The following is a 24,455-nucleotide window of genomic DNA, read 5'->3' as shown; positions in this document are numbered from 1 at the left end:
CAGAGGAGTAACTAGCAAAAAAATTCTCTCATTCTGCACCTCTCTGTTGAAGTTCATGATAGCTTCTTTTTCTACCCAAAATCTCTTTAATGCAACCCCATGTATTGAGCCTCATTTTAATTTTTTGTGCCTTTAGTGTCTTCATGAAAAAAGTTTTTACCTATGCCTGTGTGTTGGACTGTTGGTTTTATGCCTCTTCAAGTTGCTGCAAATTACCTGGTATAATGTCCATGTCTTTAATCACCCTGACACTTGTACGGGGTGAAAGTGCAGTTTATTTCCATTTTCCAACATATGGATAACCAGTTTGGCCAACACACTTTGTTGAAGAGACTATCTTTAATCCATTGTATGTTTTGGCAACTTCATCAAAAATTAACTGGCTATGAATGTATGGATTAGTTTCTGAGTCTTCTCTTGTGCTTCATTGCTCTGTGTCTGTTCCTGTGCCGCTACCATGCTGTTTTTATTACTATGGCTCTGTAGTATAGTTTGAAGTCAGATATTATGTAGCCACCTGTATAGTTCTTATTGCTCAGAATTTTTTTTATATTCTGGGTATTTTGTTGTCCAAATGCATTTAAGAACTGATTTTTCTATATCTGTGAAGAATGGCCTTGATGTTTTAATGGGTATTGCACTGTACCCATAGATCACTTTTGGAAGAATTACCAATTTGATGATATTTATTCTGCCTATCCAAGAGCATGTAGGTCCTTCCATCTTCTGAGATCTTCTTTAATTTCTTTTTTCAATGTTTTATAATTTTTCATATAGAGGTCTTTTACCTTTTTGGTTAGGTTTTGATTTGTGGAATATCATGAGTAGAAATGTTTTCTGGATTTCTTTTCAGTTGATTTATGGTTGGCTTACAGGAAAGCTTCTTATTTTTTTAAGACTGAATTTTTTAAAGTTTGTATTGGTGCATTGTAGTCATACATCTTAATGGGATACAAGATGATGAAGACATACATGCACACATCACCTCATTAACCCTTACCCAATTCCCACCCCATTCCCTCCCTCTCCCCCCTTCTCATGCTTGGCTTAGTGATTGACTTTTATATGTTTGTTTAAGTACATTGTGTGCTTTAGAGAATTTCCCTCTTTCCCCATCCCATCCTTTCATTTAGTTTGCCTTATTTGCTCATCTATAGGACCTCCTCTTTCATCTAGAATTATTCCCATTACCCATTTCTCCCTAGCTTTTGCATATTAGGAAAAGCATTAGATTTCTTATTTGTGTGTGTGTGACTGACTAATCTCACTTAGAATAATGTCCTCCAGTTCCATTCATTCCCCTGTAAATAATATAATTGTGTTTTTCTTTAAGTAATTGAGTAAAATTCCATTGTGTACATATCCCACAGTTTTGTAATCCATTCATCAGTTCAACATCTTGGCTCGTTCAATAGTTTGACGATGGTGAATTCTGCAGCTATGAACATAGATACACATGTATTACACACAAGTACTATATTTAAAAAGAGTACTGATAGCAGATATTTAACAGAAACTTTCATAATTTCCCCATTCATTATGATGTTGGCTGTAAGCCTATTGTATATTTATTGCCTTTGTGATGTTAAAGTATGTTCCTTCAGTTATGATTATGAATCAGAATAGAATGAATAGGTGTTTAGAAATGATCATATGACTTTTGTCTTTAGTTCTGTAGTTCTGTTTTTGTGGTGAATTACATGAATTGTTTTTTGTATGTTGAACCAGCCTTACATACTTGAGATAAACCTGACTGGATTGTGGTGTATCTTTTTTATGTGCTTTTGAACACACAGTGCATGTTGCTGGTATTCTGTTTAAGTTCTTTGTGTGTAAGTCCATCAACATATTGGCCTACTGTTTTCTAGTGATGTCCTTATTCGATTTTGGTATTAACGTGATGCTGACTTCATAGAATGTGTTTGGAAGAATCTTGTCTCTCTTTAGTTCATGGAATAGATTGAGAATTATTGGGATTACCTCTTATATAACGATTTTATAAAATTCACCTGGAAAAACCATCTGGTTCTGGGCTTTTCTTTGATGGTAATCTCTTTATTGCTGCTTCATTTGATTGCTGGTGTTTAGTTTGACTATTCTTTATTTTCTTGATTCAATTTAGGAAGGTTGCATGTGTCTATAAATTTGTCAATTTCTTCTAGATTTTCCATTTTGTTGTATTATAGTTTTTCAAACTGATTTCTGATCATCCTCTGAATTTTGGTGCTCTGTGTTGTAATATAACCTTTTTCATCTTTTATTTCAGTTATTTGGGTTGATTCTTTTGTTTAGGTTGGCTAGTAGTATATTGATCTTTTTTTGAGGAACCACCTTTGGTTTTGTTGATTTTTTTGTTCTCTACTTAATTTTTGCTCTAACTTTAACGATTTTCTGTGTTCTACTGACTTTGGGATTAAAATGTTCTTGTTTTCAAGGGCTTTCAAGTGTGTCTTTAGGCTATTTATTTAGTAATTTTTTTATTCTTCCTTTGTGAGTACTCAGTGCTATGAATATTTCTCTTAATATTGCTTTCAAATTACCAAGATATTTTAATATGTTGTATCTCTATTTTTCTTCTGGAAATTTCTTAATTTCTTCCATTATTCTATGACTCATTCCTCATTCAGAAGTCTAGAGATCAGTCTATGTGTATATATGACGTTTCTTTGGGTCTTTTTAGAGTTGATTTCTAGTATTGTTTCACTATGGTCTGAAATGATGCAGGGCGTTACGTCACTTTTTTTGTGTGGTACTGGTGGTGGAGCCAGGGGCTTTCCTACCTCTGGGCTATACACCCCAATATATCTTATATATATTTTTTGAAAACAGGATCTCACTAAGTTGCTGAGAGCCTCACTAAGTAGCTGAGGCTGGCTTTGAACCTGTGCGATCCTCCTGTCTCAGCCTCCCAAGTGCGGGGATTACAAGCATGCACCACCACGCCCAGCAATGTCACAGTTTTTATTTACTTATTAGTGCTTGCTTTGTGGACCAGAATATGGTATATTTTGGAGAATCTTCCATGAGCAGATGAAAAGAATATGAATTCAGCTGCAGTTGTACAGAATAATCTGTTTGTATATTTTTATTTCCCTGTCAGATTTGAAAGATATCTTTCCTGGGTAGAGTAGTTTTGGCTAGAAGTTGTTTTCTTTCCGTTTGGAATATGTTGCTCCAGGCCCTCTGGGCTTTTATGACTTGGTTTGAGAAGTCTTGGATGCTTCTTATTGATTTGCCTCTGAAAATAACTTGGCATTTTACTCTAATTGCATTTAAGATGGTCTCCTTGGCCTCTATATTATCCAATTTGTTTTATGGTGTGGTGAACCTTTTTTCTATTCTTATCTAATAGGGGTTCTATATATTTCTTCTGCCTGTGTGTCAACCTCGTTTTCTATTTTTGGAAATTTTCTGACAATAATTTTCTGAAAAGATTTTTTATTCTTTTGGTTTCAGCTTCTAGCCACTCTGCTGTGCCTATTATTGTTAAATTTGCTCTTTTAAAATTGGCCCAGAGTTTTGTAATCCAGTCATTTGTTGATGGACATATTGGCTGGTTCCATAGTTTGGCAACTGTGAATTGTAAGGCTATGAAGATAGATATGCATGCAGTAGTTTGGTAGTTTGTTTTCTATTCGTTTGGTTAGATACCAGAAGTGGTATTGCTGGATAATATGGCAAGTTTGTTTCCATTTTTCTGAGTATCCTCCATAATGCATTCCAAAGTGGTTGTAATAATTTGCAATTCCACCAGCAATGTGTTATGTGTTAGAGTTCCCACTTCTCCAAACCCTCAATAGTGTTTGTTGTTGTTTGTGTTTTAATGTTTGCATTCTATTTGGAAGTAGGTGAGATCTCAGTGTAGTTGTGATTTGTATTGCTCTGATTGCTAATGATGTTGAACTTTTTTGGAATATGTACACAATGGAACTTTACTCAGCCAGAAATAAAAATAAAATTATGTCATTTGCAGGGAAATAGATGGAACTGGAAAACATTATGCTAAGTGAGATTACTTAGTCACAAAGAAGTAAAAAAAAAAAAAAACAGATGCTCTTCCTAATGTGCAGAGTCTAGGGAGAAAAAAGGGTCATAGGAGAAACTGTAGACAAAGAAGGAAAAACCATAGATGAGCAAATAAGGCAGTCTAACTGAGAGGGATAAGAGGAGGCAAGAGGGAAATTCCCTAATGTACCTGATATACATTCACAAACATATCAAAGTCAATCAGTAAGCCAAACATAAGAGGAATGGAGGGGAGGGAATGGGATAGGAATTGGAGAAGGGCTAAATGAGTGATGTATGCATATATGCTTCTATCATCTTGTACTCCATTAGGATGTACGACTACAATGCACCAATAAAATAAAAATAAATAAAGTCTCAGATCTCTCGAATGTCCAATCTGTGCTGTCAAATTGTTTTTTTTCTAAGTTACATATGTTCAATTTTGGAGTGGTCATCTTCTAAGAGTGAGATTCTGTTTTCCATATAGTCTAGTCTACTTTTTAATTGTTTGTATTGATGTCTTCATTTTATTTATTGCATTCTTCAGTTTCTTCAGAGTTTCTTTTTGAATCCTGTTCAGGATATCAAATTTTTTGTTGATATTATCTTTCATTTTGTTTAGGCTCATTCTGAACTCTGTTCAGAAATCTTGTGTCATTTCTACCTTTAAACATTTGAATTGCCATCTGGTATTCTCTGCAGCTCTGTGGTGGTAGGTTCTGTTGTTTTGGGATTGTGAGAGCTCATTGTTTCCTTGCTATTTTTCCTTCCTAGAGTTCATGTTTCTTAAATGCATATCTTTATTGATTTTGATGGCTCTCTCTCATTCTTTGGTTTTCCTATGTCTGATCTTGCTTCTTTACCGTATTTTATTCTGGTGGTAGATATTTACTTTTAGGTATAGCTTAAGACTGAATAGCCTCTACTGTATGGGTATTGTCTGATTTCTGTTGAGTATTTATCACCATTAAATGCTGACTTTGAGGTCTGTGTCCTGTATGACCCCACTGTTGCATTTGCTGTATGTGTTTAGTACTGTGTTCAGTCACTCCAGGTCTTTGTTTGGCTACTGCAATAGTGATGTTTGTAGGTTCCAGATGTTAATATCCAGAGTTCTGTTTGTCACCTCCATAATGAGTAATCTCTGATGTGTGAGCAGAGCAGTTGATGCCCTGTGCATTTTTAAATTTCAATGTGCGATGTATCAGGTGGTCCCATCTGTCATCTGTGATCCTTCATGCCTGGCAGATGGTATATACAAGTGCACATTGCATTGTATTCAGTTGTGGAGGGTCAGTGAGGAGGGAGGAGCTAGAGTAAGGAATGAACAAATAAAGTAGAAAATAACAGTAAGTCGAATAAGAGTTTGAGATAGTTAGGTAATACACAGATTAGAGACAGTGAAAATAAAGCCAATGGAGGGTATTTAGTTATAGTGATATTAAATGGATTTAATACAAGGCACTGGTAGAAAACTTCATTAGGAGTCTGACAAACAGAACACAATCTCTTGCATGTACACAAACAAAAGGAGAGAAAGGGGAAAAAAGGAACCTTAAGTATTGCTTAATTGGGAGTAATATTACTTCGTTGGGGAAAAGCTGCTTTTCTTTGTGGCTTTGGATGTTTTAAATTCTGTTCTGTCTTTATTTTTTGTTTGCTTTTCTTCTTCTTGATTTGAGGATTGCTTAGAAGAGAGGTAAAAGCTATTCAAAGCTGTTGTGTAAGCCTGTTCTGTCTCCTACATTTTTATGCTGGCAGATTAGGGAGGAGGTTCAGGGAGGGGCTGCTCCTTGCTGGGAGGGGGCTCTTCTCCACTGCGGGTTGGGAGTGTGGACGAGGTGCTTGCCAGCACTCACTAAGGTCCTAGGCTCTATCTCTTGTACTGCAAAGAGAAATAAAAGGAAGCTGAGAAGGAAGGAGATTGGAAAGAGGAAAAATCTCAAAAGCAGGGTAAAATAAAACCCCTACAAATACATATGTACTGAGGTGCTGCTGGAAAAAAAAGAAAAGAAATGTACAGAACCAAAGGTGTAAAACAGAACAAGAACACTTGTACATGGCCTCTGCCTCACTCTTGGGTGTGTGTGGATAGTTTCATCTGTTTAAAGTCCACTTACTAAAGTAGGTCTTCAAGTGTGTTTCAAGCGTGTTTGCTTCCTCAGTATCCTAAAGCAATGGCATCAGTTTCCATTACCAACTCTTTGTCCTACTGCAGTGAGTGAGACCCGAGCCCAGTGTCTGTCTCTGTCTGCTAGGCACCGAGTGTCTCAGGACCCATCCCAATGCAATTGTGGAACTTGGCACTCTCTACAGAGAAGGCTGGGTTGGTCTGTGGCTTTTAAACCTAGTGAATTTCTCAGAGTTTTATCTGCAACATGAAGTCACAGTCTTTTCATGGTGTCCTTTCAGTTACTCCATGGGGATTCAGCACTCACCTCCCGGGGTACACTCTCTTCTGCCACCAGGTGCCCAGTGGACTGGGGTTGGGATGTATGGAAGTGTAGATCTAGTAATCCTCTGTTCTCTTGTCACAGGACTGTGTGATTCCTTGGTTGGTGAGCTTGATGTCTGTGAAGTAGCTCTCAGGTTGCCGATGATAAGATTTTTCAGGTCTGTTGAGGGTCCCTACCCATCCATGGAGTACATGCCATGGTGTGACCCATTCTCCCATCTATGGTTAGTATCTGTGTTATTTCTTTGTTTTAGTTCCCACCTTCCACGAGGAGAGTCTGGGATGTGGAATGCTGCTCAGTCCAGAGCTCCCTGAGATGACGTAGAGATGGGCGCATCTAAGGGTCCTTGCCTAGTTGCCATCTTCCCCTCTCTCTGGAGCCAGAGTTTGTTTAGGATATGAGCATCTTCCATGTCATCTGCAGTGTACACTTGACTCAGTCTTATCAGAAAGTGAGGCATCCTTACTCTCATTTCAACAGTTAACAGATGCAGTTAGTCCTCTATTTACCTGGGTCCTGCAACCACAGATTCAACCAACGGCAGATTGAAAATGTCTGGAAAAAAATCCTGACTATATACACTAAAACTGGTCTCCTTTTTTGGAACTAGTTAAGCAACATAAAATAATATTGTTTGGGTTGTTACTTTCCTTACTATAAATGCTTTATGTCCTGTTTACACATTGGAAAGAATTCTGGTAGGTATATATTAAACCATGCCTAACTTTGAAAAATCAAAATCTATATATTTTATTTTTAGTCGGAATGCCCTTCTACTTGATAAGTTAATTTTTCAACAAATATATTTTTTATTATAATCAAACATGTGTATCTTTTGTAAATAATGTTTGATGGTGAAGATTTTAAAAGTTTAAAAACATATAAACATCAGGTCACTCATCTTGCCAAATTCCTCAGTTCATGGGCTCTCAACACAGTAATTAGGGCTCTGGTTATTCTTGGGACTTTCCAAATATAGCCAGTGTTCAAGGGGATCGGTCTCCAAAATGCTTCGTACCCAAATCCTCAGATGCTTATGTCTCTTACATAAAATTATACAGCATGTAAATACAACCTATACAGCCCTCTCATATACTTTATCTCTAGATTATTTATGATACCTAGAATAATGACAATACTATGTAAAAATAATAGCGCTATTGGTTAGAGATTTAAGGCAAGAAAAAAAAATCTGTAGATGTCCAGTACAGACAGAATGTGTTTTTTTCCCCCAGACATTTTTAATCTGTGGTTGGTGAAATCTGTGGTTTGGGAACCAAGGATATGGAGAACTGACTGTGTCTGTTTATTTAAGCCAATGACTCTTGATAAAATAACCAATTCCTTTCTTCTCCTTCAACTAGCAACCTATTATCTGTAGCCAATTAACTTTCTACTCACTTTAAATGCTACAGTAGAAGAAAAAAATATTTAGTTCCTGAGGATAAAGGATGGATTTCCATTTGTCATGGTTTCCTTGTTTGTTTTTTTTTTTTCTGCTGTGTTTTAATTTAATATCACTTGTGCTATCTCTTTGCCTTATTTAAAAAACATAAAACATATATTCTCTGTCTCAAAATCTTATTTCATCTTGACTCATTCTGCTGCTGCAAAGTGTTTTTCTTTTTACCAAATATAATTTTTGAGATGTAAGGATGTTATTCTATGAAATATATTTTTAAATATATCTTATTTTTTAATAAGTGAAATGCATTTTCTATGTTTCCCTAAGCTATTAATTTGCTCTCTTTCAAAACTTACCATAATTCTATCTTACCTCTTGCTGTAATTAGGAATGATTTCATATAGCATTTATTTTAGAGAAGTTATCAGCTTTGATATCCTGAAACACCTCCTTGGGACTTGGAATATACATACCCTTCTAATGAGTTACTTGATGTCATTCTTCTTCATCTATAGGTTTTAAATGTTTGAATTTGTTTAATTATCTGGTCAATTAATTTTCAGTATGCTGTTATATTTTTTTGCTGTGACCAGCACACGGGTACAAACCTATAACCCCAGGTATTTGGGAAATAAGAAGGAAGATCACAAGTTTGAGGCTTGTCTTGACAACTTAGGAAGACCCTGTCTCAAAATAAGAAAGAAAAAAGTCTTAGATGTATCTCATCATGGCTGGATTCATATTTTTTCCATTGTCTATGATTTTATTTATGTATTTATTATTTTTATTTGTATTTTTTGTGACACTGGGGATGGAACCCAGGGGCATTTTACCTCTGAGCTACATCCCAGCCCATTTTTTTTTAATTCTTTATTTTGAAACAGGGTCTCCTGGAGAAACCAGACCCAGTAAGACGCTGGGTTCTGGGCGGGGGTCGCGGGCTGGGCACGCCAGATGGGGCCCGGGTCGCGGGACTCTGGGCCCCAGGCAGAACTGCGAGTAGCACGCCAGATCCCTGGAGAAACCAGGCCCAGTAAGACGCTGGGTTCTGGGCGGGGGTCGCGGGCGGGGCACGCCTAATGGGGCCCGGGTCGCGGGACTCTGGGCCCCAGCCGAACTGCGCGTAGCACGCCAGACCCCTGGAGAAACCAGGCCCAGAAAGACGCTGGGTTCTGGGCGGGGGTCGCGGGCTGGGCACGCCAGATGGGGCCCGGGTCGCGGGACTCTGGGCCCCAGACCGAACTGCGCATAGCACGCCAGACCCCTGGAGAAACCAGACCCAGTAAGACGCTGGGTTCTGGGCGGGGGTCGCGGGCTGGGCACGCCAGATGGGGCCCGGGTCGCGGGACTCTGGGCCCCAGGCAGAACTGCGAGTAGCACGCCAGACCCCTGGAGAAACAAGGCCCAGTAAGACGCTGGGTTCTGGGCGGGGTCGAGCACAGGGCACGCCAGCTGGGGCCCGGATCTCGGGACTCTGGGTCCCAGCCGAACTGCGAGTAGCACGCCAGACCCCTGGAGAAACCGGGCCCAGAACAGAAAAAGATAAAGAAAAATATCGGAGAGGTGGTAAGAAAGCCGTTATGGATGCCAGGACACTGGAGATGCAGACGAAACTTATCTAAATGCACTGGAACTTATGGAAAAATTCGCCGTGAAAGAGGACTGCTATTTCTCTATATTGTTAAGAATCTCAGACATCACATATAAGGAGAGAGTTTAGCGGAGACCAAGGAGAAATGCGGTGTTGAAAGAATTCTTCGCGATGGTGGTAGAGACTTGTATTCAGGAGAAGCAGAAACCGGATCTTACCAACTTTATATTTTTGGAGAAATTACACCAAATGTCGAATGCTACCATCACGCATGCTTAGGAACACTGGACAACATTCAGAGTGGAAAAAGAGCCTGGGAAGGATTTGAAACGGTGGAGGCAGTGGCAATGCCAGTGGCCAATATTCGGGGGAGGCAGAGATCTGATACATTACAACTGGATCCTTTGAAATACTAACCACAGAGACAGTGATCGGAACCTGCTGAGGGGTTAGGCGGGCGCCGGGGCCAGTGGCCGACATCGGAGCTTGCTGTGAGGCAAGGCCACTACTGAGGCCTCCGTGGCCGGGATTGGAACCTGCAGAGGGGTTAGACTGATGCTGGGGCCAGCGAGGCCGGCATTGGAGCCTGCCATGATGCAAGGCTTGTGCTAGGGCCTCCGAGGTCGGGTCCGGAACTTGCTGAGGGGTTAGGCCGGTGCTGGGGTCAGTGAGGCCGGCATCAGAGCCTGCTGTGAAGCAAAGCCGGTACTGGGGCCTCCGAGGCCAGGATAAGAGCCTGCCGAGGGGTTAGGCCGGTGCTGGGGCCTCCGAGGCCAGGATAAGAGCCTGCTGAGGGGTTAGGCCGGTGCTGGGGCTGGTGAGGACGGCATCGGAGCCTGCCTTGAGGCATGACCAGTGCTGGGGCCTCCGAGGCCAGGATCGGAGCATGCCGAGGGGTTAGGCCGCTGCTGGGGCCAGCGAGGCCAGCATCGGAGCCTGCCTTGAGGCAAGGCCGGTACTGGGGCCTCCGAGGCCAGGACAAGAGCCTGCTGAGGGGTTAGGCCGGTGCTGGGGCCAGCAAGGCCGGCATCGGAGCCTGTCTTGAGGCATGACCAGTGCTGGGGCCTCCGAGGCCGGGATCGGAGCCTGCCGAGGGGTTAGGCCGCTGCTGGGGCCAGCGAGGCCGGCATCGGAGCCTGCCTTGAGGCAAGGCCGGTACTGGGGACTCTGAGGCCGGGATCGGAGCCTGCCGAGGGGTTAGGCCGCTGCTGGGGCCAGTGAGGCCGGCATCGGAGCCTGCCGTGAGGCAAGGCCGGTGCTGGGGCCTCCGAGGCCAGGATAAGAGCCTGCTGAGGGGTTAGGCCGGTGCTGGGGCCAGCGAGGCCGGCATCGGAGCCTGCCTTGAGGCATGACCAGTGCTGGGGCCTCCGAGGCCAGGATCGGAGCATGCCGAGGGGTTAGGCCGGTGCTGGGGCCAGCGAGGCCGGCATCGGAGCCTGCCTTGAGGCAAGGCCGGTACTGGGGCCTCCGAGGCAAGGACAAGAGCCTGCTGAGGGGTTAGGCCGGTGCTGGGGCCAGCAAGGCCGGCATCGGAGCCTGCCTTGAGGCATGACCAGTGCTGGGGCCTCCGAGGCCGGGATAAGAGCCTGCTGAGGGGTTAGGCCGCTGCTGGGGCCAGCGAGGCCGGCAGCGGAGCCTGCCTTGAGGCAAGGCCGGTACTGGGGCCTCCGAGGCTGGGATCGGAGCCTGCCGAGGGGTTAGGCCGCTGCTGGGGCCAGTGAGGCCGGCATCGGAGCCTGCCGTGAGGCAAGGCCGGTTCTGGGGCCTCCGAGGCCAAGATAAGAGCCTGCTGAGGGGTTAGGCCGGTGCTGGGGCCAGTGAGGCCGGCATCGGAGCCTGCCGTGAGGCAAGGCCGGTGCTGGGGCCTCCGAGGCCAGGATAAGAGCCTGCTGAGGGGTTAGGCCGGTGCTGGGGCCAGCGAGGCCGGCATCGGAGCCTGCCTTGAGGCACGACCAGTGCTGGGGCCTCCGAGGCCAGGATCGGAGCATGCCGAGGGGTTAGGCCGCTGCTGGGGCCAGCGAGGCCGGCATCGGAGCCTGCCTTGAGGCAAGGCCGGTACTGGGGCCTCCGAGGCCAGGACAAGAGCCTGCTGAGGGGTTAGGCCGGTGCTGGGGCCAGCAAGGCCGGCATCGGAGCCTGCCTTGAGGCATGACCAGTGCTGGGGCCTCCGAGGCCGGGATCGGAGCCTGCCGAGGGGTTAGGCCGCTGCTGGGGCCAGCGAGGCCGGCAGCGGAGCCTGCCTTGAGGCAAGGCCGGTACTGGGGCCTCCGAGGCTGGGATCGGAGCCTGCCGAGGGGTTAGGCCGCTGCTGGGGCCAGTGAGGCCGGCATCGGAGCCTGCCGTGAGGCAAGGCCGGTTCTGGGGCCTCCGAGGCCAAGATAAGAGCCTGCTGAGGGGTTAGGCCGGTGCTGGGGCCAGTGAGGCCGGCATCGGAGCCTGCCGTGAGGCAAGGCCGGTGCTGGGGCCTCCGAGGCCAGGATAAGAGCCTGCTGAGGGGTTAGGCCGGTGCTGGGGCCAGCGAGGCCGGCATCGGAGCCTGCCTTGAGGCACGACCAGTGCTGGGGCCTCCGAGGCCAGGATCGGAGCATGCCGAGGGGTTAGGCCGGTGCTGGGGCCAGCGAGGCCGGCATCGGAGCCTGCCTTGAGGCAAGGCCGGTACTGGGGCCTCCGAGGCCAGGACAAGAGTCTGCTGAGGGGTTAGGCCGGTGCTGGGGCCAGCAAGGCCGGCATCGGAGCCTGCCTTGAGGCATGACCAGTGCTGGGGCCTCCGAGGCCGGGATCGGAGCCTGCCGAGGGGTTAGGCCGCTGCTGGGGCCAGCGAGGCCGGCAGCGGAGCCTGCCTTCAGGCAAGGCCGGTACTGGGGCCTCCGAGGCTGGGATCGGAGCCTGCCGAGGGGTTAGGCCGCTGCTGGGGCCAGTGAGGCCGGCATCGGAGCCTGCCGTGAGGCAAGGCCGGTTCTGGGTCCTCCGAGGCCAGGATAAGAGCCTGCTGAGGGGTTAGGCCGGTGCTGGGGCCAGCGAGGCCGGCATCGGAGCCTGCCTTGAGGCATGACCAGTGCTGGGGCCTCTGAGGCCAGGATCGGAGCATGCCGAGGGGTTAGGCCGCTGCTGGGGCCAGCGAGGCCGGCATCGGAGCCTGCCTTGAGGCAAGGCCGGTACTGGGGCCTCTGAGGCCAGGACAAGAGCCTGCCGAGGGGTTAGGCCGGTGCTGGGGCCAGCGAGGCCGGCATCGGAGCCTGCCGTGAGGCAAGGCCGGTACTGGGGCCTCCGAGGCCAGGATAAGAGCCTGCTGAGGGGTTAGGCCGGTGCTGGGGCCAGCGAGGCCGGCATCGGAGCCTGCTGTGAGGCAAGGCCGGTACTGGGGCCTCCGAGGCCAGGTTGAGAGCTTGCCGAGGGGTTAGGCCGGTGCTGGGGCCAACGAGGCCGGCAGCGGAGCCTGCCGTGAAGCATGCCCAGTGCTGGGGCCTCCGAGGCCGGGATCGGAGCATGCCGAGGGGGTAGGCCGGTGCTGGGGCCAGCGAGGCCGGCATCGGAGCCTGCCTTGAGGCAAGGCCGGTACTGGGGCCTCCGAGGCCAGGATAAGAGCCTGCCAAGGGGCTAGGCCGGTGCTGGGGCCAGCGAGGCCGGCATCGGAGCCTGCCTTGAGGCATGGCCAGGGCTGGGGCCTTCGAGGCCGGGATCGGAGCCTGCCGAGGGGTTAGGCCGGTGCTGGGGCCAGCGAGACCGGCATCAGAGCCCGCCGTGAGGCAAGGCCGGTACTGGGGCCTCCGAGGCCAGGATAAGAGCCTGCCGAGGGGTTAGGCCAGTGCTGGGGCCAGTGAGGCCGACATCGGAGCCTGCCGTGAGGCAAGGCCGGTACTGGGGCCTCCAAGGCCAGGATAAGAGCTTGCTGAGGGGTTAGGCCGGTGCTGGGGCCAACGAGGCCGGCAGCGGAGCCTGCCGTGAGGCATGCCCAGTGCTGGGGCCTCAGAGGCCGGGATCGGAGCATGCCGAGGGGGTAGGCTGGTGCTGGGGCCAGCGAGGCCGGCATCGGAGCCTGCCGTGAGGCAAGGCCGGTACTGGGGCTTCCGAGGCCAGGATAAGAGCCTGCCAAGGGGTTAGGCCGGTGCTGGGGCCAGCGAGGCCGGCATCGGAGCCTGCCTTGAGGCATGACCAGTGCTGGGGCCTCAGAGGCCGGGATCGGAGCATGCCGAGGGGTTAGGCCGCTGCTGGGGCCAACGAGGCCGGCAGCGGAGCCTGCCGTGAGGCAAGGCCGGTACTGGGGCCTCCGAGGCCAGGACAAGAGCCTGCCGAGGGGTTAGGCCGGTGCTGGGGCCAGCGAGGCCGGCATCGGAGCCTGCCATGAGGCAAGGCCGGTACTGGGGCCTCTGAGGCCGGGATCGGAGCCTGCCGAGGGGTTAGGCCGCTGCTGGGGCCAGTGAGGCCGGCATCGGAGCCTGCCGTGAGGCAAGGCCGGTGCTGGGGCCTCCGAGGCCAGGATAAGAGCCTGCTGAGGGGTTAGGCCGGTGCTGGGGCCAGCGAGGCCGGCATCGGAGCCTGCCGTGAGGCAAGGCCGGTACTGGGGCCTCGAGGCCAGGATAAGAGCCTGCCGAGGGGTTAGGCCGGTGCTGGGGCCAGCAAGGCCGGCATCGGAGCCTACTGTGAGGCAAGGCCGGTACTGGGGCCTCCGAGGCCAGGATAAGAGCTTGCCGAGAGGTTAGGCCAGTGCTGGGGCCAGCGAGGCCGGCATCGGAGCCTGCGGTGAGGCAAGGCCGGTACTGGGGCCTCCGAGGCCGGGATCGGAGCATGCCGAGGGGTTAGGCCGGTGCTGGGGCCAGCGAGGCCGGCATCGGAGCCTGCCGTGAGGCAAGGCCGGTACTGGGGCCTCTGAGGCCAGGATAAGAGCCTGTCAAGGGGTTAGGCCGGTGCTGGGGCCAGTGAGGCCGGCATCGGAGCCTGCCGTGAGGCATTACCAGTGTTGGGGCCTCCGAGGCCAGGATTGGAATTCTGCCAAGGGGTTAGACCGGTGCAGGGGCCAATGGCCAGCTTCGGAGCCTGGCGTGAGGCAAGTTCACTCCTGCGGCCTCCAAGGTCGGGACCAAAACCAGCTTAGGGGTTTGACCGGTTCAGGGGCCAGCGAGACCAGAACTGGGTCCTCCCATGAGGCAAGGCCGCTGCGTGAGCCAGCGAGGTCTGGATCAGTCCACTGAGTAGCCAGGCCACTACTGGGACCATCAAGAGTGGGATTGGTACTTGCAACGCAGCATGCACAGAGAAATATCGCAGAAAATATAAATCAGATGCTTCTCTTAATCAGCAATAACTAGGAGGAAAAGGGCAACAGGAAGAGGTTGAGCTATAGAAAGGGCCCTATAGTGAAGCAACTAATGTGACGAATCAGAGGGTATGTAATACTGGAGGACGGAGCCTCTTTAAAATGCAGGAGGTACATAAACAAATGTATCAAAGTAAATCACCAAAGAAGTGTGGGATGGAGGGAGGGGGAGGGAATGGGATGGGGGCTGGAGGAGGGCTAATTGGATGATGTGTGCTTGTATATCCTCTCAAGTCTTGTACTCCAATGTGATTGATATATGACTACAATGCACCAATTTAAAAAATAAATTAATTAAAAAAAATAAAATAAAATAAATACAGAAGCCAAAAAAAAAAATAAAAAAAAAAATAAATAAATAAAAAAAAAAAAAGAAACAGGGTCTCACTTAGGTAATAGCTGAGGCTGTAGCATAACATTATTCATTTTGCAAGAAAAAACATATATACTACCAATGTATGCCAGCAATAACAGTACCTATGTAGGCACTAAGGAGAATGAGAGAGAAGACCAGTTTTTTCCTAAAGTAACCCATTATAAATGTCATATGATTGGGCTTATATTTGGGAACTTGAGTCCTAGATTATCATACAGTGTTTTTTAAGCCACCAATAGCTGTAATTAGAAAAATCCCTGTGTGCTATTAAAATTATCTCCTTCTAAAATATGTCGCCATGAGAAAATGCCACATTTAACCTTCATGAACACATGCTTTCTTATGAACTAGTTGAAGTGATTCTTTCTAAATGACAGATGCGAAAAGCAATTCCCTACAGAATGAATTATAGAAGAGTCATCTTTTGGAGCTAGAAAGGGATAAAGTGTCAGGAAAAGTAACAGAGAAGAAAGAATTTTATACAATATTAAAAAGGAGTGGGATGTTTGAAGTCATAATTAAGATTACTTTCATACACTACCCAATTTTACGAACAGTAGACTAAGATTAAGGATAGTAATATAAATTAATTTTAATTAACTTTTGTGAAATTTGGATTGAACCTAGGTGCATTCTATATATGAGCTATATCTCCAGCCCTTTTTAATTTTTGTTTTGTAAAAGGGTCTCCTTAAGTCGTTGAGAATCTCTGTATGCTGCTGAGGCTGTCCTCAAACCTGTGATCTTCCTCTGTCAGTACAAGGAGAATTAAAAATTTCTGAATGCCTTCCTCAAGCCAAGAGCTAGACGGAACCCTGAGAATCTGTGCAGCAGTGAGCGAGATGTTCTCCATCCTTGCCCTTGTGGAGTTCAGTCTGTAGCAGAGACACAGGCACGATTAAGTCATCAGAACTGCAGGATGCTAAGAGAGAAGCCGTGAGGCATTGGAGCCACATCCAGTCTGGAAGATGAGGGAGTTCTTTGTGTTCAAATTTCTGAATTGAGCCCTGGAATACTGAGGGAAGAGTCAAGGAGCAGAGTGATTGTGGCTAATGTCATTGCTCATGTCAGTAATTAAGGGGGTCTCCTAAAATGGCATTATCAAAGGAACACGATAAAATTGTTTCTTGCTGAAATTATCTAAATCTACTGACTTAGCTTGCACTGGCAATGTCGCTCATCTTCACAGAAAATGCACGTCTTCAGGAAGACCTTGCAGGCACTCATCTACCCCATCTCCTCCACCACCCCACACAATTTCGAGGTCTGGACAGCCACGACGCCCACCTACTGTTACGAGTGTGAGGGGCTCCTGTGGGGCATCGCGCGGCAGGGCCTGAGGTGCTTGGAGTGCGGAGTGAAGTGCCACGAAAAGTGTCAGGACCTCCTGAATGCTGACTGTCTGCAGAGTGAGTACTTGGGCAGGATGGGGACGCGGTGTGCAGGGCCCGCCTCACCCCCATGCAACTTCAGGCTAGAGATCTCCAGCTCTCGTTTTCAATAGAGCCTGCCTCGTTCCTTCCTCCCACTTATGCAGAAGATACACAGTTTGCCCATGAAGTCATCGGGTTGGTGATGCCTTTCTACAGTGCTGAACTAGGTACTATTTAAATCCTCAGTGAGTACTTAGGGTGAAATTTTACTCACATCAAGTATCAAACTTCAATGTGACTTTCGGTCTATTTTCTTACTCAGATCTCATATAGCCCCATAGGGTAAGTGGAATATAGAATGTTCTTCAACTGGAGCCAAGACACACCCCTCCCGTTACAGCAGGTGAAGTTCTTTCTGGAGCCTGTTTTATGGCTGTCCAGCAGCAGCGCCTCCTGCAGTGACTGCACAGACCTTGGAACTAGGGGGTCTTGAGTTTGAATGTTGAAGACAAATTTAACATATGTGTGTCTGGTGCACTTTTAAAAAAACTTTTCTGACCTTTTTCTTCCTCTAGTGGATAAATAACAATGATAAAATTTTCTCAGAGTTATTGGGAAGGCCAAATGAAGTACTCTGTACTAAGAGTCTTGCATACAGTAGGCGCTTAAATATCAATGGTTTAGCCTTTCATAGTTCTACATAAAGACGCCCCACTGTTATTTTTATTAAAAAATTATCTGACTTTAGGCCCATCTGCCAAAACATCACAGTATGAAATACATATAATTGGTCTCTCACTACTTTATTTGGTGAACATCACTAAAAATAAAAAAGCCAAAAATATTGACTTAAACATTCATATTTATTTGCCAAGAACTTTTTCCACATCTAAATATTCGCCCCTCTGTTTGTTGTTTATACCCATTCAAACAATGCCAGGTGCATGGACTGCCTGAAATTGAGCAGGGAAGATGTCAAAGAGGCTCAGAAGCGTCCCCACTGGCCGTGGCAGTCACGGTCCCATTCTGCAGCTTATTCTGTGGGTGAAGCATTCTTCCCACACAGTAGTGTCAGAGGGAGGTGATGTTCAGCACAATAAATGCTTTTATTTTGTTTTAGAAAAAAAGAAAGGTATCTTTTTTTGAAAAAAAGAAGTTAACTTAAGGAATTATTGTTTTTATTTTTCATTTTTAATTTATTTTCATATATTTTATTTATTTTTTATTTTTATATGGAACATACTGAAAATGACACGCATTCAGACTGTGCTTGGTGCCCTCTCCCCCCAACTTCCCCTTCTACCATCCCAACAATGACTGTCCAGATGAACCATGTCATATATTTTTATACAAATTCAGATGTAGCTCCTCCATTAATCAGCCTCAGCCTTCTTCCTCTCCCAACCTTCCATTGTAGTTTGCGTGAGATTTCTACTCCATTGTCTGGAGTCCCTCTGGTATCCTTTAAGGCTCCCTAGCCTGAGCATATTAGAGCAAACATAAGTCCCTTCTCTTTCTGTGCTTGGCTGATCTCACTTAACATAATTTTCCCCAGGACTTTCCATTTCTTGCTAATGATATGATATTGTTCTTCTTTATTGTTGAGTAGAATTCCATTGTTTGTATTTCCTATAATTTTGCCATCCATTCATCTGTTGATGGAGACCTAGGTTGGTTCCACATTTTGGCCATTACGAATAGCGCTGCTATAAATATGGAACACATACAAATATTTTCCTAGATTATCTTTCTAATGCAGAAATCAGACATCTAGAGAAACTAGGAAAATACGTAAATGATCATCATAACTAATCCAGCTAGGCTATACTTTACACATCTCCAAGAAAAAATTGTGGAGCTCCACAAAAGAAACATTTTATCTATTTTTCATTCTGAATTTAAAAAGTTCAGCTACCTGCATGAAGACAGAGTTATTTCACTAAGATCACAGCAGAGCAGCGTCTGGTGAGACGTAGTCTGTTTTTCTGTGTGCTTCTCACTGATTTTATGACATTTGTGTGTTCTAATAGAAGGTATTGCAAATTCATAACATGAGTACAATCTGGCTAACATACTCTTGTTTGCAAATTGGATATTGATTCTTCTTTCTTGTCTTATTATCACATTTTGCAACCATGATGTTTTAAAGTCAGTCAAATATTTGTACATATCAAGTCTACTGTGGCTGGCTGGGAGCTTTACTTTAGCCTTCCATTAGCGAGGAAGAAGGGAATCGATATTTTTATGGACACAATCATTTTTTAAACATAACTCAGAAGAAAAGATGTGAATACCTATCTTAAGAATTTGATAGTCTTCTCATTCAATAAAAATTATACAAACTCTGTTTATGTCATGAATGCTCAGGAGACTTTGAAAATTCTGTTCAGCTACTTTCACAGGGCAGAGACCAAGTTGTTTACTTCCTCAGAAGTTTGAACACATTTATACACTAGAGCTGCTTCATGTATGTGGGCAACCAATGGGTGAAGCGGAAGAAGTACAATTAAAAATACCCTCCAATGTTTTGAATATTATCATCTGTTTATACAAGCATGCACTCTTAAGGAGCTTCAGAATTAGTGGTTGGGAAAACCCAATGAACTAATTTTACTGAGCTTTCCTTTTCTTTTTGTTTTATTGTTGTTTGTTTTGTTTTGCTTAGTAAAAGTAGTTTGAAAATTAAGCATATATATATATACTTAATTATATATATTTTAAATATATATAAATGATATATTTTTATAATTATATATTTTAATATATACATATATATATATATATATATATATATATTTTTTTTTTTTTTTTAGTACTAGGGGTAGAAACCAGGGGCATTCTAACTCTAAGCTACACTCCAGCCCTATTTTTTATTTTTTATTTGGAAACAGTCTCACTGAGTTGCAAAGGGCCTCACTAAGTAGCTGAGTCTGGCTGTGAACCGCGATCCTCCTGTCTCAGCCCCCCACATGCTGGGATTACAGGTGCGCGCCACCACACTGGGCTTGCATATTTTCTTTTGATTATTGATTTTGTTCCCTTACACCGTGTGGTTTTTTCTGACTCTGTGATGTTGGAGACATCTTAAGAAAGTGCTAAGATAGTATTTTTCACATACAATTGAGAGAATATCTTTGTGTTTTTTAAATATGTGCATGTTCTAGAACATTCTGAAAGTTTGCATTCTCCAGTGATGGAATGAGTGGATACAGTCGGGATGGTTTAGGCAGAGGGGCAGGGAGGGTGTGGGGTTTGTTTGTGTGTAGCTGCATGCCCACTGACAGTGAAGTCACTGTGTAGAAGGTGGCAGGTCCTTGGGAGGGGACTACCTGCCCACGCCCCCACTCTCAGTGCAGACCCACCCAAGGGAGCAGGAGGGAGGCCGCGTTAGAGCTGTGCTTCTCCAACTACTCTTCTGAGAAACGCCACTTCTTTGTTGTTTGCAAAAAATGTGGAGTGCACATCTTTGATTTTATAAGAAAAAGAAGGCGGCTGCCTTGAAGACTGGGGGAGTTGCGGGTCTGATCCTTGCAAAGATTGAAGGCATGTGAAAGGAGGAGGGCTGAGGTTACTTGACTGTAGAGCACTTAATGGGAAGGGGTAGATAGAAAATGCCAATTCCATGTCCACCCACAGGATTCAGGGGAAAAGAAACACAGAGGCACCCAGAGCAGACCCACCTACGTGATTTTACTGGGAAAGTGAGAAAAAGGATAAGTTTCTGTGTTAGAGTCTCCCAGAGAGAAAAGCAATTTTCAAATGTCTCTGTATCAGACCCTTTGCATGTTTTCATAGATATGGACAACCTGCCTTCTCTGGGTCCAATTACTTCAAATGCAGATAAGGGTTTATGAATTTCAAAAAAAAATTCAGTGTGTTCAAGTTCTTTTGTTGTTCAACCACTTCTTTTTCCCGAGAGGCAAATAGTTATGGACTATTTAAGATTGTAGCAGATACTGGGTATAACCTAGAATACCCAGGTATATCCCCTGGTAGATTTCAAGGTATTGTTTCAGAGTGATTATGAAGCTCAAAGCCTTAAAACTCTATTAAAATGAATTAGTTAATAAATGCTCTATCTTTGCTTTTATGGAAGAAAAAAAGTTTAGACATAAAGGACAGGTTAAAATATTTAACTGCCGTTATGGCATCAAGAGATATAACTAGATAAGTTCAAGTGTGTGATTCCCAAGCAAGGTTTGTTATTCCATATATTAATTTTGTTTTGGACACTCATTGAGTAAATGAATGCGTTGTATAACATTTGATTGTATATAATATTGGTGTTGTTTGAATTTTTAAAAATTCAAACCAAATATTTGCACAACCTTTACTTACTCTAATGTTCTAGGTGAGAAAACCGGGACCCACAGAAGTCAATGTGCCAATGAGGACAATTTTTTCTCCAATGCAGTGTAGTGATTTATTCTCCTGTTATTTTCCAAAAAAAATTCCACCTTGACTCTTAAGAATAAAAATATTTAATAAGCTTGATACTTCTCTTTTTTCCCTACTTTTCCTCCCTCTTTTGAACTATTGAACAATAGCTCGTGCCCATTCACACCAGCATGGATTTTTTTCATTGCAGGAGCAGCAGAAAAGAGTTCAAAGCATGGTGCGGAGGACAAGACACACACGATCATTACAGCTATGAAGGAAAGGATGAAAATCAGGGAGAAGAACAGGCCCGAGGTATTTGAAGTTATTCAGGAAATGTTTCAGATTTCTAGAGAAGATTTTGTGCAATACACAAAGGCTGCCAAACAAAGTGTATTGGACGGGACATCTAAATGGTCAGCAAAAATAACCATTACAGGTAAACATAAGTTTTCTTTGAATCTTTATTCCACATTGTGGTTGCCGTGTGTCTCAGAAATCAACAGCATAATAATTATAGGTAAAATGAATGGAATTGTTTCAATCTTGGGAATATTGGCAAGCCTGTTACTTCAGATTTTTAAAATATATACTAGATAATTAGAATAATGCCATTCTGTCTTCTAATATACTTATCAATACCATAAAATTACAAGAAATTGGCTTTGTTATTGCCTGGTACTTAAGTTATAAGTGCAGCTGATCATCTTTGCAGCAGTTTTTTTTAATTAATTTTTTTTTTTTTTTTTGGTGGTACTGGGGTTCCTGGAAGCCCTTCTACCTCCGGGCTACACTCCCAGACCTATTTTTGCATTTTTATTTGGAAACAGGGTCTCCTAAGGCAGCGTGCGTGGCTGGCTTCGAACCTGTGCGATCCTCCTGTCTCTGCCTCCCAAGCGCAGGGATTACAAGCGTGCGCTGCCACACCATCAGTTTTTTAAATGAGAAATCATTTCAGTTCCTATTCACATGTCCATTTAATCCTTGTTGAATTTAGTGATGTCTAGTCATTAGAACTTTCTAAAGTTGTTTTTGTTTGTGATATTAACAGAAAATACTCATGTATTATATAACATTTACAAAGTATGATTTAGCATTTAAAAAGCTTCTTAGCTTACTCCTAAGTTAAAATGAAAATCTTTCATTGGGTCACCTTGATCAATATTGATAGCAGATTTACAAAATAATTAAATCACAGATCTTTAAATTCTATTAGTCTTTTGCCCAATGAATATATATTTTCATCTATCTATATATAATGTAGGGATGAGTGTATAGTGAATAAATACATGTATTAACAAGTATATAGTTATTATTATTACAGGCAGAAACAATTATTAGTCAAATGAAGATTTTAACTTTTTAACATATTTATATGTAATACATCTTTTTATTTTTAAAGTTTATTTTATTTATTTTTATTTTTTAATTTTTATTAGTGCACTGTAGGCATACATCTTAATGGAGTACAAGGTGGTGGAGACGTACAATGCCTCCTTCATTGATTTGTCCTTACCCGATTCCCGCCCCATTCCCTCACTGAGCCAAACCTGAGAAGGGGGGAGGAGAGGGGGGGAGTTGGGGAAGGGCTAAGTGAGTGGTGTGAATGGTGTCTCTAACATCTGTACTACATTAAGGTGTGTGACCACAATACCCCAATAAAAATTTATAGATGACATGTGTTTCTAATAATGTACGTGTTTTGAACTATACACACATCGTGGGATGTTAAATCTAGCTAAACTAAGGAATACATTACTTCACATTATTATTATTTTTGTGGTGAGAGCAAGTATCATCCTCTGTCTTTACATGTTCCAAGAATATAGTTTATCATCATTAATTGTAGCTGCTTGGCTATATACACACACATATATATAAATACACATCTGTGTGTGTGTATTCCTTCTATGTAACCATAAGCACATATCCTTTGATGAACATAATCTCATTTGCCTTTCACCAGCTCACCCCAGCTTCTAGTAACCACCATTGTATTCTTCGTCTGTGAGATATAAACATTTTGAGATTAAAAAGAAGCATTTCCTGTAATATTTGTCTTTCTGTGTCTGGATCATTTTCACTTAACATTATATCTTCTGAGTTTATCCATGTCCTTGAAAACAGCAGAATTTTATGCATTTTTATTTCTATTAAAATTGAGCAGGAGCCGGGCATGGTGGTGCGCACTTGTAATCCCAGTACGTGGGAGGCTGAGACAGAGGATCAGGGCTCCTGGCCAGCCCCAGCTACTTAGTGAGCTACAACATAGTGAGATACTGCTTCAAAATGAAAAATTGGGCTTGGGGTGTAGCTCATAAGTAGAATGCTCCTGAGTTCAATCCCTAACACCACAAAAAAAAAAAAAGAAGAAAGCAAAATAACTGAATAGACATTGCCCCCAAAGATTTACAATGGACAACAGGTATATGAAAAAATATAAAACATTAGTAATCATTAGGGAAATTCAAATTTAAATGACAATGAAATATCACCTCACACATGTGAGAATGTCTATTGTCAAAAATACAAAAGTAATTGTTGGCGAGAATGTGAAGAATACAGTGTCCTTGTACAATGTTGCTGGGGATGTAAATTAATGTACTACAAATGGAAAAAAAAAGTTCTTACAAATTTTCCAAATAGTGCTACCAAGCTATCTAATATTCCCACTGCTGGCTATCTATCCAAAGGAAACAAAGTTTGTTTTATTTATTTATTTATTTATTTATTTATTTATTTATTTGTTTATTTATTTATTTATTTATTTTGCAGTATTGGGGATGAAACCCAAGGGCATTCTACCTCCGAGCTATACCCCCAGCCTAATTTTTAGTCTGTATTTTGAAACAGGGTGTCACTGAGTTGCAAAGGGCCTCACTAAGTAGCTGAGGCTGTCCTTGAACCGCGATCCTCCTGTCTCAGCCTCCCGAATGCTGGGATGACAAGCGTGCGCCACCACACCTGGCTTGAAACGAAGTTTATATGTTGAAGCGATACATCCACTCCCATGTTTATTGAAGCACTATTCACAATTGCTAACATACAAAATCAAACTAAGTGTCTATTAGTGGATGGATGAATAAAGAAAATGTGGTGTTTATATACACCTTGTAACACTATTAAGCCATAAAAAAGGAATATTTTCATATTCAGTGTGTTTGTCCTTTTATTCAACCCTATTTAAAGTCCTATCGGTTATAAGAATGAAAGCAAATAAGGGTGCATCTTTAAATCCAGGTGACAAAATGATAGAAATAATCTCATTAATTTTTGTTTATGAAAATAGAAATATATTAAAATGTTTATTCTGGTTTATTTCAGTGGTTTCTGCCCAAGGCTTGCAAGCAAAAGACAAAACAGGATCTAGTGACCCGTATGTCACAGTGCAAGTTGGAAAAAACAAAAGAAGGACTAAAACCATATTTGGAAACTTGAATCCAGTATGGGATGAGAAGTTTTATTTGTGAGTATATAATATGAAGCTGTCATAATTATTAAAATATCTGAGAATAATATTTAAGACAGGCATGTAAAGAATATGAATAATGATAT

At 44.1% G+C, this 24,455-nt stretch overlaps 1 protein-coding gene across 1 annotated transcript in view; it reads left to right on the top strand.

Annotated features, from left to right (window-relative positions):
- UNC13C (unc-13 homolog C) overlaps positions 1-24,455 on the top strand; it is a gene marked incomplete at both ends in the record, with an annotated part of 469,864 nt that overhangs the window by 147,472 nt on the left and 297,937 nt on the right. Inside the window, 3 exons of the mRNA XM_080707444.1 lie at positions 16,340-16,559; positions 21,112-21,339; positions 24,225-24,366. Coding sequence (XP_080563570.1) covers positions 16,340-16,559; positions 21,112-21,339; positions 24,225-24,366 — 590 coding nt within the window. The remainder of the gene's footprint in view (positions 1-16,339; positions 16,560-21,111; positions 21,340-24,224; positions 24,367-24,455) is intronic.

This window comes from Muscardinus avellanarius (genome assembly GCF_963383645.1).
Source record: "Muscardinus avellanarius genome assembly, chromosome: 12".
In the NCBI taxonomy this organism is placed as follows: Eukaryota; Metazoa; Chordata; class Mammalia; order Rodentia; family Gliridae; genus Muscardinus; species Muscardinus avellanarius.
The sequence above is the reverse complement of the archived record's forward strand: the minus strand, read 5'-3'. Positions and strand labels throughout refer to the sequence as shown.